The 14,346-nt window shown below is 39.9% G+C and overlaps 2 protein-coding genes across 3 annotated transcripts in view; both read left to right on the top strand.

The window, feature by feature from the left end:
- The window catches only part of LOC134817510 (2-oxoglutarate and iron-dependent oxygenase domain-containing protein 2-like), a 94,511-nt gene that overhangs the window by 78,214 nt on the left and 1,951 nt on the right, over window positions 1–14,346 (top strand). The window contains exons 2-7 of the mRNA XM_063826655.1: window positions 10,937–11,096; window positions 11,298–11,456; window positions 12,675–12,774; window positions 12,889–13,013; window positions 13,231–13,350; window positions 14,196–14,330. Coding sequence (XP_063682725.1) covers window positions 10,983–11,096; window positions 11,298–11,456; window positions 12,675–12,774; window positions 12,889–13,013; window positions 13,231–13,350; window positions 14,196–14,330 — 753 coding nt within the window. The 5' untranslated portion in view covers window positions 10,937–10,982. The remainder of the gene's footprint in view (window positions 1–10,936; window positions 11,097–11,297; window positions 11,457–12,674; window positions 12,775–12,888; window positions 13,014–13,230; window positions 13,351–14,195; window positions 14,331–14,346) is intronic.
- LOC134817408 (ADP-dependent glucokinase-like) lies at window positions 1,115–10,718 on the top strand. 2 transcript variants are annotated; one of them, XM_063826550.1, is made up of 11 exons: window positions 1,115–1,279; window positions 1,433–1,528; window positions 2,102–2,280; window positions 2,539–2,692; window positions 3,123–3,265; window positions 4,822–4,974; window positions 5,210–5,391; window positions 7,690–7,909; window positions 9,063–9,210; window positions 10,057–10,111; window positions 10,200–10,718. In XM_063826550.1, the coding sequence occupies exons 1-11, from the start codon at window positions 1,127–1,129 to the stop codon at window positions 10,241–10,243; spliced, it is 1,527 nt and encodes a 508-aa protein (XP_063682620.1). In that variant the 5' UTR covers window positions 1,115–1,126; the 3' UTR covers window positions 10,244–10,718. The 2 variants fall into 2 exon arrangements, with proteins under 2 accessions (XP_063682620.1, XP_063682626.1); XM_063826556.1 differs by having other exon boundaries at window positions 10,057–10,718.

Genomic DNA, 14,346 nt, shown 5'->3' with positions numbered 1-14,346 from the left:
ACGACAGTTCCATCATATCGGAATGTCTGGAATGTGATTATATTAATCATGTTTCATTTGTTTTAGACATCTTGAAAACGTGCAGAAAACAAATCATTGGTGGGACTGCGAAAATTGTGATTCTGAAACCAGCCAAACTAGATAATATCTTATCTGGGTTTTCTGATTTATTGTTGTGGAATGAAGACATAACGGCATTCCTTGTTTTGGTCGTAAAAGACACGTGTAGTGTAGCAGCTATTGGAAAGGTTCTGCAATATTTGGTTATTAATTCTGATGAGAAGTCCTCTAAATCATGTTCACTGGCAATGCAAATACTTGCCAGTTATTGGCCAGTTGCCAGTTATTCTAAACACGACACTATTGTTGAGTTGTGCTCGCAGTTTGCTGATCGTAGCAAGTGCTTCCTGAGGAAAGCATTACAGCAAAAGTTAGATAATATCCAAGAATGTTGAGTCATACAAATGTTGAGTCATACAAATGTTGAGTCCTTGTGTAAATTTGTATTGATCCCGTTTGATGCGACAAGGAAAAATGCTCTTATCAGGAAAGGAATAACTGAATAACTCAACGTTTCGATGTTGCAACATCGTATTCATGATCTTTTTTTAACATTTTGAAATTTTGATAGAAATATTTTTAGATCATGAATACGATATTGTAACATCGAATTGTTGAGTAATTCCTTTCCTGATAAGAGCATTTTTCCTTGTCGCATCAAACGGGATCAATACAAATTTACACAAGAATACATTGCAACCATGCGACTCATAAACAATATTCCAATCCGGATTTTACAAATGTTGAGTCATATACAAAATACATATAATAATGTTGTTTTTTTTCTATTTTTGATTTAATTTTCATATATTATCATTTTTGTGACATTGCTCCACTTGACTTTAGGTGCTTCAATGAAATTTCCAATAGTTTAGTTTCACGAAATCTAACCGATTAAATTTGTATTTATTGTTGTACATATAATCTTTTAAATAATATATTGTATAATATATCGTGTTTCTTATTTGTTTCACAAAATCATTGTGAACTTGTAAAGTTATCAGTTTACCCAAATTCCAATCACATTTCACCACCACACCTAACTCACTACAATGCTGTAGCTAATATGGCGGTGACTCGGCGCAAGCTGTATGAGCCTAGCGCTGAAGACCAGGCCTCGAACCAATCTGCGGAGGAATCGCCCAAGATAAAGCCAATGCCAACAAGCAGGAAAATAAGCGCTATATTCTTCTTTGCTCTTAGTGCCTTCATCATTCTGGTAATTAACAGATACATTTCGGCTGATTTACTTTTTTAATTCAAATATTAGTGGCAGTTTGTAGTTTTGGACAGAAAACAAAATGAAGCTAATAATTATGATAATTATAATGATAATTATAATAATAATTGAGTAACCATGGAAACATCCCAGTTCTTGCTGTATACCACGTATCAGAGGCATTGGAGGGTGAACACCATCAAGTCAGGCTTAGTCGACATCGAGAAGGGAATTGCTCTGCCACAAAACGTTAGTTATATCACTGGACATTAACAAACTGTAGATTTATTGGAGACTGTGACAAATTTTACAGCAGTCTCATACAATGTTATAACAAATTCCTGGGATGCAGCAGTTTCCAACTTTAGGAACAATAGCATTCCATAAACCGTATGCTCTTGAAGATATATCCCCTCATGAGCTCAAAGCTCAACATTGACATGATAAATGATTTCGATGTAGTAAATTTTAATCTGCACCCAAATGATGCCTATCGTTTACATTGTTTACATCTATCAAATTCCTTTATCACTCCTTCAATACATGTTTGTAATATGATAGTCTGAACCCAATACCATAACGAAGTGTGAAGTAATTATAGGCTCCTCTGAAGGCAGGTATGTGATGTGTAACACAAATCTCTCAGAAACGTATACTGGTTGTCTGTGATGTGTAACACAAATCTCTCAGAAACGTATACTGGTTGTCTGTGATGTGTAACACAAATCTCTCAGAAACGTATACTGGTTGTCTGTGAGGTGTAACACAAATCTCTCAGAAACGTATACTGGTTGTCTGTGATGTGTAACACAAATCTCTCAGAAACGTATACTGGTTGGAGTAGGAGGATGTCTTGATATATTCGTGCGAGCAGCGGATCTGATGGACGCTCTGTCGGTCTCACCGCCCGAATCTATTGGTGACCCTCCTCAGGGTCTCAACTCTTTGGAAGACGTTGTCACAGAATTCTTAACATTCTTTGTTGAGGGGGCTGCTGCTGAGTAAGATACTTAAATATATAAATATATAATATATGTATAAATATATTACATTATATACATTTTTGATGTGCATACTGTGAGGTTTTATGCATCAGCTGTGCATATAATCTACGTAAGAATTACAATTTCAAAAGTTACTGTAATCTGTAGTAGACGTTATGTTAGTCGTTAGTGTCTGTATTGGATTACATTTGCTGAAATTCATCGATTAAATAACGTTGATAAGGGTACTGTCTTGACCAATATTTTGTATTTCAGGCGGTATGTACAATCTGAGGAACTCTGGTTGAAGATTAGAGCTGCAGCGCTTAGTTTAGGTCCTGAGTTGAAATTAGGAGGCAATGGACCAGTTATTGCTAAGAGAATGGTTGAAGAGGGGGCTGAGGTTTTACTGGCTATCCAGAACGAGAAGGTAAGGATCGTATCCAGGAAGTTAATTACTATATCAACTACAGTCTACCATGTCAATTTTGGAGTTTCCTTAAATTAGACACGTTAATCGATTCTAGTTGTGACGCGCGGAGACATTTTGTTGAACTTTTCATCACTGTCAGCCTCAATAATGGGTCATTAGTTTGGACGTGAACGCGCGCGTGGTACCTGTAAATAAATAAATTTACTCACATCTAACTTGTGTACTGTCTAATTAATTTAAGTGTATAAAAGTGTATTTAAGACTTGGTAATATTTTCGTCACACCTGGTTACCTCTTTAAGGAACCACTTACCAAGTTCACACAAGGATATAGAGCTTAAGACAGCAGTTGTGAGTATATAAACAATTATAGTTCAGGTCAGATTAATTTGTCATTACTCTCTCGTTAAAAGCCTTATTATTTTCAGATATACCGGGACAGAATAATAAAAGAAATTAAGATGCCCGGTGAGACTGTGGATACAGAAAGTGAAGATTACGACCTGCATATTATTCTTGAGTTTGATAAGGGAGACAAGTGGGGACCTTACATGGCTACACGTGGAAACAGGTACTTTAGAAGTCAGGTTAATTCCTGAAACACCCGTTTTTACCTCAAATTCAATTAGTTGCTATAATTACAATATCCATAACAATCAGAAGCATTTTATATGGTGTTCTACATCCCACTGATAACACCTAATACTCAGGTACATTGTACACCTAATCACACCTAATACTCAGGTACATTGTACACAGAGATAACACCTAATACTCAGGTACATTGTACACACTGATAACACCTAATACTCAGGTACATTGTACACTGATAACACCTAATACTCAGGTACATTGTACACTGATAACACCTAATACTCAGGTACATTGTACACCTGATAACACCTAATACTCAGGTACATTGTACACAGAGATAACACCTAATACTCAGGTACATTGTACACACTGATAACACCTAATACTCAGGTACATTGTACACTGATAACACCTAATACTCAGGTACATTGTACACACTGATAACACCTAATACTCAGGTACATTGTACACACTGATAACACCTAATACTCAGGTACATTGTACACACTGATAACACCTAATACTCAGGTACATTGTACACTGATAACACCTAATACTCAGGTACATTGTACACCTGATAACACCTAATACTCAGGTACATTGTACACCTGATAACACCTAATACTCAGGTACATTGTACACCTGATAACAATACTCAGGTACATTGTACACCTAATAACACCTAATACTCAGGTACATTGTACACACTGATAACACCTAATACTCAGGTACATTGTACACTGATAACACCTAATACTCAGGTACATTGTACACCTAATAACACCTAATACTCAGGTACATTGTACACCTAATAACACCTAATACTCAGGTACATTGTACACACTGATAACACCTAATACTCAGGTACATTGTTCACTGATAACACCTAATACTCAGGTACATTGTACAGTGATAACACCTAATACTCAGGTACATTGTACACTGATAACACCTAATACTCAGGTACATTGTACACTGATAACACCTAATACTCAGGTACATTGTACACTGATAACACCTAATACTCAGGTACATTGTACACTGATAACACCTAATACTCAGGTACATTGTACACTGATAACACCTAATACTCAGGTACATTGTACACCTGATAACACCTAATACTCAGGTACATTGTACACTGATAACACCTAATACTCAGGTACATTGTACACAGAGATAACACCTAATACTCAGGTACATTGTTCACTGATAACACCTAATACTCAGGTACATTGTACACTGATAACACCTAATACTCAGGTACATTGTACACAGAGATAACACCTAATACTCAGGTACATTGTACACTGATAACACCTAATACTCAGGTACATTGTACACAGATAACACCTAATACTCAGGTACATTGTACACCTGATAACACCTAATACTCAGGTACATTGTACACCTGATAACACCTAATACTCAGGTACATTGTACACCTAATAACACCTAATACTCAGGTACATTGTACACCTGATAACACCTAATACTCAGGTACATTGTACACTGATAACACCTAATACTCAGGTACATTGTACACAGAGACCTCCACAACCCGCAACTCAAAGGTCTGGCTGCAGTCCGGTCCGCTGTTAAAGATTTTAAACCTCATCTTGTGGTACTGGGTGGTCTTCAGATGCTAGACACTTATCCTTTCACTGAGGAGGAACTTAATGCTAGGTCAGTAGAAACAGCCAGACATGTACTTTAAGCATCACTATTGGTCATTAAATACACTAATACAGGCACACGTTCTCAACTTTGACCCACAACAGTAACTTTTACAATGTATTCAACCCTGTTGGCGACTTGTTGTGCTATCAGCCATAACTCATTTAATTATTAATATTTTCATGATTATGATTTAATCATAATCATGAAAACAGATACATATGTACAATTTTACGCATTTCAGATTAAACGAACTTGACGAATTCCTGTCAGAGCTACCATCTGATACTTTGGTTCACTTCGAGATGGCCTCTTTTGTTAACCCACACTTCTTGAAGAGGCTCACTGACGTTATTCTACCTTACTCCGACTCGATTGGAATGAACGAACAAGAGCTTCCCAATCTTAGTTCTCTTATTAAATCAGGTAAAAAAATGACACAAACATCGTCACACGTCATCACAAATATTTCTAAAAAAAATTAAAAGTTTGGATAAAATTCTAGGTACAAAGACCCAGTAAAAATCTACCTAATTATACTTTCTATTACTATATAAATTATAAAGGTGATTATTAAAAACTGGTCGGGTCACATTTTTCATGTAATCGACAATGAATATAAATGATTAAAATCTGTGCGGAGGTTCAATAATAATCCTCGCATGTGCATTTCCTGTTGGGATTATTGTCTTAACAGCTCCAGCTGTAACACACAAAACACTAATTAGCATTCTGAGCACCCCAAATTGAAAAATATTATTTCACTTCTGTCTTTCTTCGGTCACGGGTCACGGTATCTTGTATTTCTGCGGTCACGGGTACGGTCACGGTATCTTGTATTTTTGAGTCCTGGCTTGACTATAAATATCACTGTCGCCACATTAACGCCTGATGTGAAGCTCTATTCGAAGTATCTGGACACTTCATAAACGTTAACCCCGCCATCTGTAGGTGCGGTCCAACAGTGCCGTTTAAACATTCTCCCATTATCCCTGATAACAGTAGCAGTTTTGACCAAACTCAGAGTTCCGGACTCCGTGTAAGATCTACCTCGAATAACTCTGGTATAACCCGCCAAACGACCTTTCAGTTCCTGCTGGAATTCTATCATTCTTTCTCTTTCATCGGGCGCAAGCTTTGTAAAAATTTCACAACTTCCACATCCCATGTTCATAATAGCAGATATACTCTTGATTTTGGACCAGCGTTTAGCTTGCATTCTGTCCATTGCAACTCCGGTGGCCACAAAGGAAGTGGCCAAGACAACTTTGCAAAAAGCAGCTGCTCCGGCTATGACAACCCCACAAGCAACAAATCCACAAAGTCCAATTGCCACCACGCTAGCCACTGCTGCCACAGACCCCAAGATAGCTTCCTCACAGACTCCTACTTTCACCCAGATTGGTTCGGGTGTGTCGTTTAGCACTGAGAATGAAGATCCCATAGTCGGGTGTGTTCCATCTAATCCTTGCGATGAAACATTTAATTGAGTGATTCAATTTATTTCAAGCAATCGATTCTGTTGATGATGCTACTTAATTTTAAATTATGTCAACTACATTAATTCCTCCATGCAACCGTTTGCTTTCAATTCGAGAAATTCAAAAACGTTTGATATTAAATTGTATCGTGAATCCAGTACCTCAGATATAACGGAGAATTCTACAGAAATCAAAAATCCCAAAAAAAAACAGGTGCACGCAGCAAGCTGAACAAAACAAATTAAATCAAATCGGCATACGAGTACTAACGCAATGAATTGCACTCTGTACGCTCTAAAGATGCTCTAGACAGTGTACATCTACTCCATGAGGTACACACTACACACACTCTAGTAGTTACATAATATCAGTCATAATATGTTGTCTTCATATTATCACAGGTTATCAGCATACTCTGTGAAGATATTCATTATTCATTTATATTCAAGACATTGTAAAAGATGTAAACAATTTGGGAGTATGATATTTTTTCCGTTCACCCTTTTGTAAAAAGGCAATAGTGAAAGGTTACGAATGGACGTTTTTGCAGAAAAACGTGGATTTTGGAGATAGCGGTAGGCGGGTCTGAATATGTTGTCATCTGTCCTTACTTCCGTCCGTTACCATGACAACCAGCGCACAGTGCAGCGCGCGAGGATTGCTTGCGGAGATGTGATGTATAGATAGCCTGTGGTCAATGAATGCGCGGCGCGACTGTATTTCACTGTATAACGGTGTAATGTATAGTATTAGGTTATAAGCCCAATTTGTACGTGGCATGCGTAGTATAGTCTACTAATGTGTATCAATATTATTATTATGAAGTGAGCTGATTGGAGCTTATATTTATAGTTATAGTGAACGGAAATCTAGCGTCCGCCAAAACGAAACAACGGGCGCAATTCTTGTTTATAAACTTAATCTGCTATTCTATAAATCAAATACCTGATCTGGTGGTGGTGTGCCTACTGCATACAATAGTTACCTCAACGATGTACAGTATTTATCAGATAGTGAACTACAATATCATCATCGTGGTGCTAAGTGTGGTTGCTAAGCGTGGTGCTAAGTGTGGTGCTAAGTGTGGTGCTAAGTGTGGTGCTAAGTGTGGTGCTATGTGTGGTGCTATGTGTGGTTAGGCTGTTAAAATGCTCACATAATTGTGAGCCACAAATTCTAAAGTTAAACTTCTAAAGCTGTAAAAGTTATCCTTCACAGTCCTCACTAAACCAAACACTCTCAGGAACCATCGTTTACATCAGCGACAGCAAGATAAAAGTCTCCCAAACAATGGACCACACCCGTGAACTGTTAGCTATCCTCAACGACCTGCCTCGACACAAGCCCCTAACTCGAGTACACATTCACACCCTGGCTTATCAAGCTGTGTTTACTGTCAGGGAGAATGATAAGTGGATGAGTGGAATAACAACTGCTGTTAAATCTAGCCTCACTGCTACCAGGTGAGCTCTTTATAGGGGGGGGGGGGGGGTCACTGCTACCAGGTGAGCTGTTTATAGGGGGGGGGGGTCACTGCTACCAGGTGAGCTCTTTATACGACCTTTATGGAAACTAAAGTACAGCTATAGTCTGTACTATACAGGGGGGGGGGGGTCACTGCTACCAGGTGAGCTCATTATACGGGGGGGGGGGGGGGGGGTCACTGCTACCAGGTGAGCTCTTTATACGGGGGGGGGGGGGGTCACTGCTACCAGGTGAGCTCTTTATACGACCTTTATGGAAACTAAAGTACAGCTATAGTCTGTACTATACAGGGGGGGGGGTCACTGCTACCAGGTGAGCTGTTTATAGGGGGGGGGGGGGGTCACTGCTACCAGGTGAGCTGTTTATAGGGGGGGTCACTGCTACCAGGTGAGCTCTTTATACGACCTTTATGGAAACTAAAGTACAGCTATAGTCTGTACTATACAGGGGGGGGGGGGTCACTGCTACCAGGTGAGCTCTTTATACGACCTTTATGGAAACTAAAGTACAGCTATAGTCTGTACTATACAGGGGGGGGGGGGGGTCACTGCTACCAGGTGAGCTTTTTATACGACCTTTATGGAAACTAAAGTACAGCTATAGTCTGTACTATACAGCGGGGGGGGGGGGGTCACTGCTACCAGGTGAGCTCATTATACGGGGGGGGGGTCACTGCTACCAGGTGAGCTCTTTATACGGGGGGGGGGGGGGGTCACTGCTACCAGGTGAGCTCTTTATACGACCTTTATGGAAACTAAAGTACAGCTATAGTCTGTATTATACAGGGGGGGGGGGTCACTGCTACTAGGTGAGCTCTTTATACGGGGGGGGGGGGGGGGTCACTGCTACCAGGTGAGCTCTTTATACGGGGGGGGGGGGGGGGGGGTCACTGCTATCAGGTGAGCTCTTTATACGACCTTTATGGAAACTAAAGTACAGCTATAGTCTGTACTATACAGGGGGGGGGGGGGGGGTCACTGCTACCAGGTGAGCTCTTTATACGACCTTTATGGAAACTAAAGTACAGCTATCGTCTGTACTATACAGGATAAACCTAGAACTTTAATTAGATATTTTCGCGAAACCAAGATTCTGTTTTTAACCTCCTTTTTAATTTCCCTCCTATCCCAGATACGTATGTGGAGATGAGAGTATAGACTCTACCAAGATAAAGATGATTCTAGACGAGTCGTTCTCCTCCTCCTCTATACCTGGTTCTCAGAGGATCCCCATTATTGACTCTACCCCTGTCAGCTGCTGGCCTGACGGTCCTTACGAGGTAGGATAATTGTTAGTAGGGTATTAGTAGGGGGGGGGGGGGGGGGGAGTAGTAGGAGTTAGTAGGGGGGGGGGGAGTCATGAGTACCCCCCCCCCTAGTAATAAGTATTAGTAGGGGGGGGGGGGGGGGGAGTAGTAGGAGTTAGTAGGGGGGGGGAGTCATAAGTACCCCCCCCCCCCCCCTAGTAATAATCTATCAACTGTAACTAAATAGTAAAGTGAATAATCTTTACTTATATTTATAACGAGTATGTAATAAGTATTAGTAGGGGGGGGGGGGGGGGGGGGGGAGTAGTAGGAGTTAGTAGGGGGGGGGGTCATGAGTACCCCCCCCCCCCTAGTAATAAGTATTAGTAGGGGGGGGGGGAGTAGTAGGAGTTAGTAGGGGGGGGGGGAGTCATGAGTACCCCCCCCCCCCCCCCTAGTAATAAGTATTAGTAGGGGGGGAGTAGTAGGAGTTAGTAGGGGGGGGGGGAGTCATGAGTACCCCCCCCCCCCCCCCTAGTAATAAGTATTAGTAGGGGGGGGGGAGTAGTAGGAGTTAGTAGGGGGGGGGAGTCATGAGTACCCCCCCCCCCCCCCCCCCCCCCCCCCCCCCCCCCCCCCCCCCCCCCCCCCCCCCCCCCCCCCCCCCCCCCCCCCCCCCCCCCCTAGTAATAATCTATCAACTGTAACTAAATAGTAAAGTGAATAATCTTTACTTATATTTATAACGATGTGCGAATTAGCCATTGACGAATTACTTTCATATCGTGTTTTTTATTGATATCTTTCGTTACGAAAGTGGAAATTGACGTCTGTTGCTTTATATTTTAATTTAACAATCTAACTGACATTACACTTCAGATCTGTCTAGCTCCGGTTCTAGTTTGTACACAGATAAAACAAACAGGTGGTGGTGGTGATAACCTGACCGGGGTGGGACTACTTTACCACCTCAAATAGGTGATAACCTGACCGGGGTGGGACTACTTTACCACCTCAAATAGGTGATAACCTGACCGGGGTGGGACTGCTTTACCACCTCAAGTAGGTCTGTTTCGTGGGCTTCAGTAAGAATCCTCATGTCAAGTCTGATTTACTGGCGATGTATGGTTATTGGTTAAGCGTAACAATTTACATCAAAAAACTTACTACTCTTCGATAGATTTTACCTTCGAAGATGGGAACAGTATAAGCTCAGGATGAAGCAATGTTTTGCTGATAATTCTGATATAATTTATTAAAAATTAATTTTTTTCATCGCTCTTCTTTTGATGATAATTCTTATTGTTTATAAAACTTGCTTTAAATGCGTGATAAATACAATCTTTTGCGTGATAAATACATTCTTTTGCGTGATTGGTAGTAGTGAACTATGGACTCAGAAGAAATAGATTTATAAGTTAAATAGTCCTTAAAATATGTACAGTTTTTTATCAAATATAAATGAAATGAGTTTGTGCGTTTGTGCGTTTATTTGTTCGCTTGATGTATCTCATAATATCATTACTATTATTACTTTACAATTTTAGTTTTACTCCATGAGTATGATTCATTTTCGGCTGGCTTGTGCGATCCTTAGCAAAAACAAAGTGTATCGAGAAAAAAAACGGAAAAGATGATCAGTGGAAATTGTACCATAAATTACAAGTCTTACTAGCTTGCAGCATAACTGATATTGTAACTAAATGATATACTACTAGTTTACTTATAACTGTATTTACTATGCTATATATCTATGTAGGATGAATAGTAAGATAACTAAGAATGAGAGGACGAGATGAGAGAGAATGAACAAGTTTTACAGATGTGAATGTTTTGCCTCACACAATGTGTTCATAGCAAAGTACAGACTACATGTCAAGTACCAGAATGAGGAACAGTTTTGGAACGACTATGGAGATGTTAGTCTTTGTTAGATCTTCATTATTTAACTGTTTAAACTGATGTTCAATGTTCATTATTTCAAACTGAGCGGTTTTTTAAGGGTTTCAAGTATCGGTTTTATAATCGATCGCAATTCTTTAAAATTGATTTCCCCGGAGTTTGGACAGTAAGTTTCCCTTACGTTTTTCTTTTAATCTAAAATTAAGCTTCTTAACAAGGTCCTCAAAGAGAGAGGGATGACGGACAGAGGCAAAGTTCTAGAACATGTCAAAACAGAGGTCCAAAGGCGGCTGAATCTAGACGACATGATCACGAGAAATACTGAATATGCTAAGAAGAACTACACGCCTCTTTACCCTCAGATTAGATCATTCAAGGTGGCTGGGGATACTTGTTGCACTGGGGGAAGGGATAGAGATTATATCTTTTTGAAGGACAAAAATTGAGTTCAACTGTTGATTATAAGATTCCCAAAAAAAGTTACTATGAAATAAAGTGCCGACCTTTAATAAACCTACATCTCAGAGAGAGGTACTATGAAATAAAGTGTTGACCTCTAATAAACCTACTTCTCAGAGAGAGGTACTATGAAATAAAGTGTTGACCTTTAATAAACCTACTTCTCAGAGAGAGGTACTATGAAATAAAGTGTTGACCACTAATAAACATACTTCTCAGAGAGAGGTACTATGAAATAAAGTGTTGACCTCTAATAAACCTACATCTCAGAGAGAGGTACTATGAAATAAAGTGCCGACCTCTAATAAACCTACATCTCAGAGAGAGGTACTATGAAATAAAGTGTTGACCACTAATAAACCTACTTCTCAGAGAGAGGTACTATGAAATAAAGTGCCGACCTCTAATAAACCTACTTCTCAGAGAGAGGTACTATGAAATAAAGTGCCGACCTCTGATAAACCTACTTCTCAGAGAGAGGTACTATGAAATAAAGTGCCGACCTCTAATAAACCTACTTCTCAGAGAGAGGTACTATGAAATAAAGTGCCGACCTCTGATAAACCTACTTCTCAGAGAGAGGTACTATGAAATAAAGTGTTGACCACTAATAAACCTACTTCTCAGAGAGAGGTACTATGAAATAAAGTGTTGACCACTTATAAACCTACTTCTCAGAGAGAGGTACTATGAAATAAAGTGCCGACCTCTAATAAAGCTACTTCTCAGAGAGAGGTACTATGAAATAAAGTGTTGACCACTAATAAACCTACTTCTCAGAGAGAGGTACTATGAAATAAAGTGTTGACCTCTAATAAACCTACATCTCAGAGAGAGGTACTATGAAATAAAGTGCCGACCTCTAATAAACCTACATCTCAGAGAGAGGTACTATGAAATAAAGTGCCGACCTCTGATAAACCTACTTCTCAGAGAGAGGTACTATGAAATAAAGTGTTGACCTCTAATAAACCTACATCTCAGAGAGAGGTACTATGAAATAAAGTGCCGACCTCTAATAAACCTACATCTCAGAGAGAGGTACTATGAAATAAAGTGTTGACCACTAATAAACCTACTTCTCAGAGAGAGTGGTTTGATCCTATGTTTATAGAACTAATAAAGCTACTTCTCAGAGAGAGTGGTTTGATCCTAAGTTTATAGAACTTGCTGAGGTGTGTGCTGATCGTCTACTCAGTAAAAGTCAGATAATTGACAGATATCTCGATACTATCGGTGAGAAAACTAATATTTGAGATGTGGTTTATCATGCTGGTCCTTGAGAGAGTTAGTATCTTGTTCCTTACCTTTAGTGTAATGTGTTTATGTAATCACTGTGTATGATTTTAGGTGCCGAGATTTACACGATCCGAGCGTTTACCCCCCAGTTTTGTTCTCAACTTGTAGAAGAACTTGATAACTTTAACGAGAAAATTCTTCAAAGAAGTCGACCCAACACAATGAATACTTCTGGGGTAAGAAAGTAAGAATTCTTATGAATAAAGTTGATTAAAGAGAGAAACTTTACAGAGCACACAAACCATTTTAGGCAAATAAGGACATCAGAAATCATCTTAATCATATCTTTATAGTATCTTAATTAATAGTAACGACTGAAATTGTTATTTCCTCTCAAAGTCCCCTTGTATCTACAAGAACACAACATTGAAGTTTAACCAGTGTAACCTGCAGGTAATAGTGGAGGAGTTTGGACTGCTTGACTTTGTGAACCAGGCTATATCTAACCTATTATCTCCGATATCTAGTGTTATATTCCCGGAGTGGTACGGATCTGGTACTGACTCTCATAAGGTACATATCATGTAACATGACTGACTTGACTTAAGGCGGCTTCAGCGTCCGAGTATTGATGCGCTGTCTCCATAGAACTCTATCCGCCATAAGTCCGCCAACTTCTCCAGTGTCGTTGATACCCGTGTCAGCTCGTAGGCTATCAACATAAGTCATGGCTGGTCTTCCCCTACTCCGCACCCCATGAGTTGGTTCCCAGAGTAGCAAGCGGTTTGCGACTAGTTCTGGGTGCCGGTGGATATGACCTACTAGTCGCATCCTGCGCTCTTGGATCTTCATGGTTGCTCTCGGTAGGTTGCCATAGACTTCTTTGTTGGTTTTGCGCTGCTTCCAATCCACATTTAGTGCCATCCTTAGCATTCTAGTGTAGCAGCCATCAATGCGTTTCTTCAATTGCTCTGTCAACGTCCACGTTTCAGAACCATAAAGAAGTATTGACTCCACAGTAGCAACAAATAGACGGATCTTTAGTCCTCTTCTAAGGTCAGACTTCCACATCTTCTTTAGCTTGTGGCAGGCTGCCCAGGGCCCAGGCCTTAGCTTTTCTGACCCGCAGGTCCCTCTCTGTTGTTGCTATCCATGCTCCAAGGTAAACAAAGTCTTTAGTAACATAACAATTACTAAATTGTAATAGTTTTAACCTATTTGGTTAGGTCCTAGTTTTTATAATCGACATGTTCAAGAAAAATATAGAGATATAAATGTAAATACTTGCTAGCTGTGTTATGTCCTCATTATACAGCGCGAGGACACAAAACACAACCCCCCGCTGGCAAATATTCAAATTTGTTTGTTGTGTTGCAACCCTCACTAACTAACTAACCCTCACTAACTGGCCCTCTCAGAGTTTCAGTCTGAGGTATGAGCTAGGGAAGGACACTGAGCTGGCTTATCACTACGATAACGCGGAGATCACGTTTAACTTTTGTTTAGGGAACAAGTTCTCTGGAGCTGAAGTCTACTTTACTCATATGACGTCTGTAAGTAATAGGGGGA

Source organism: Bolinopsis microptera, chromosome 1, assembly GCF_026151205.1.
Source record: "Bolinopsis microptera isolate Bmic1 chromosome 1, MBARI_Bmic_1.0, whole genome shotgun sequence".
In the NCBI taxonomy this organism is placed as follows: Eukaryota; Metazoa; Ctenophora; class Tentaculata; order Lobata; family Bolinopsidae; genus Bolinopsis; species Bolinopsis microptera.
Note: the sequence above shows the minus strand (reverse complement) of the source record. Positions and strands in the feature narration are given on the sequence as shown.

Bases quoted from the DNA above. Each gene is read 5' to 3' on its own strand.
- LOC134817408 (XM_063826550.1), top strand. From the start codon at position 1,127: ATGGCGGTGACTCGGCGCAAGCTGTATGAGCCTAGCGCTGAAGACCAG. The intron at 1,529-2,101 runs GTTAGTTATATC...CAAATCTCTCAG, and splicing joins GAATTGCTCTGCCACAAAAC to AAACGTATACTGGTTGGAGT. The intron at 3,266-4,821 runs GTACTTTAGAAG...CCTAATACTCAG, and splicing joins ATGGCTACACGTGGAAACAG to GTACATTGTACACAGAGACC.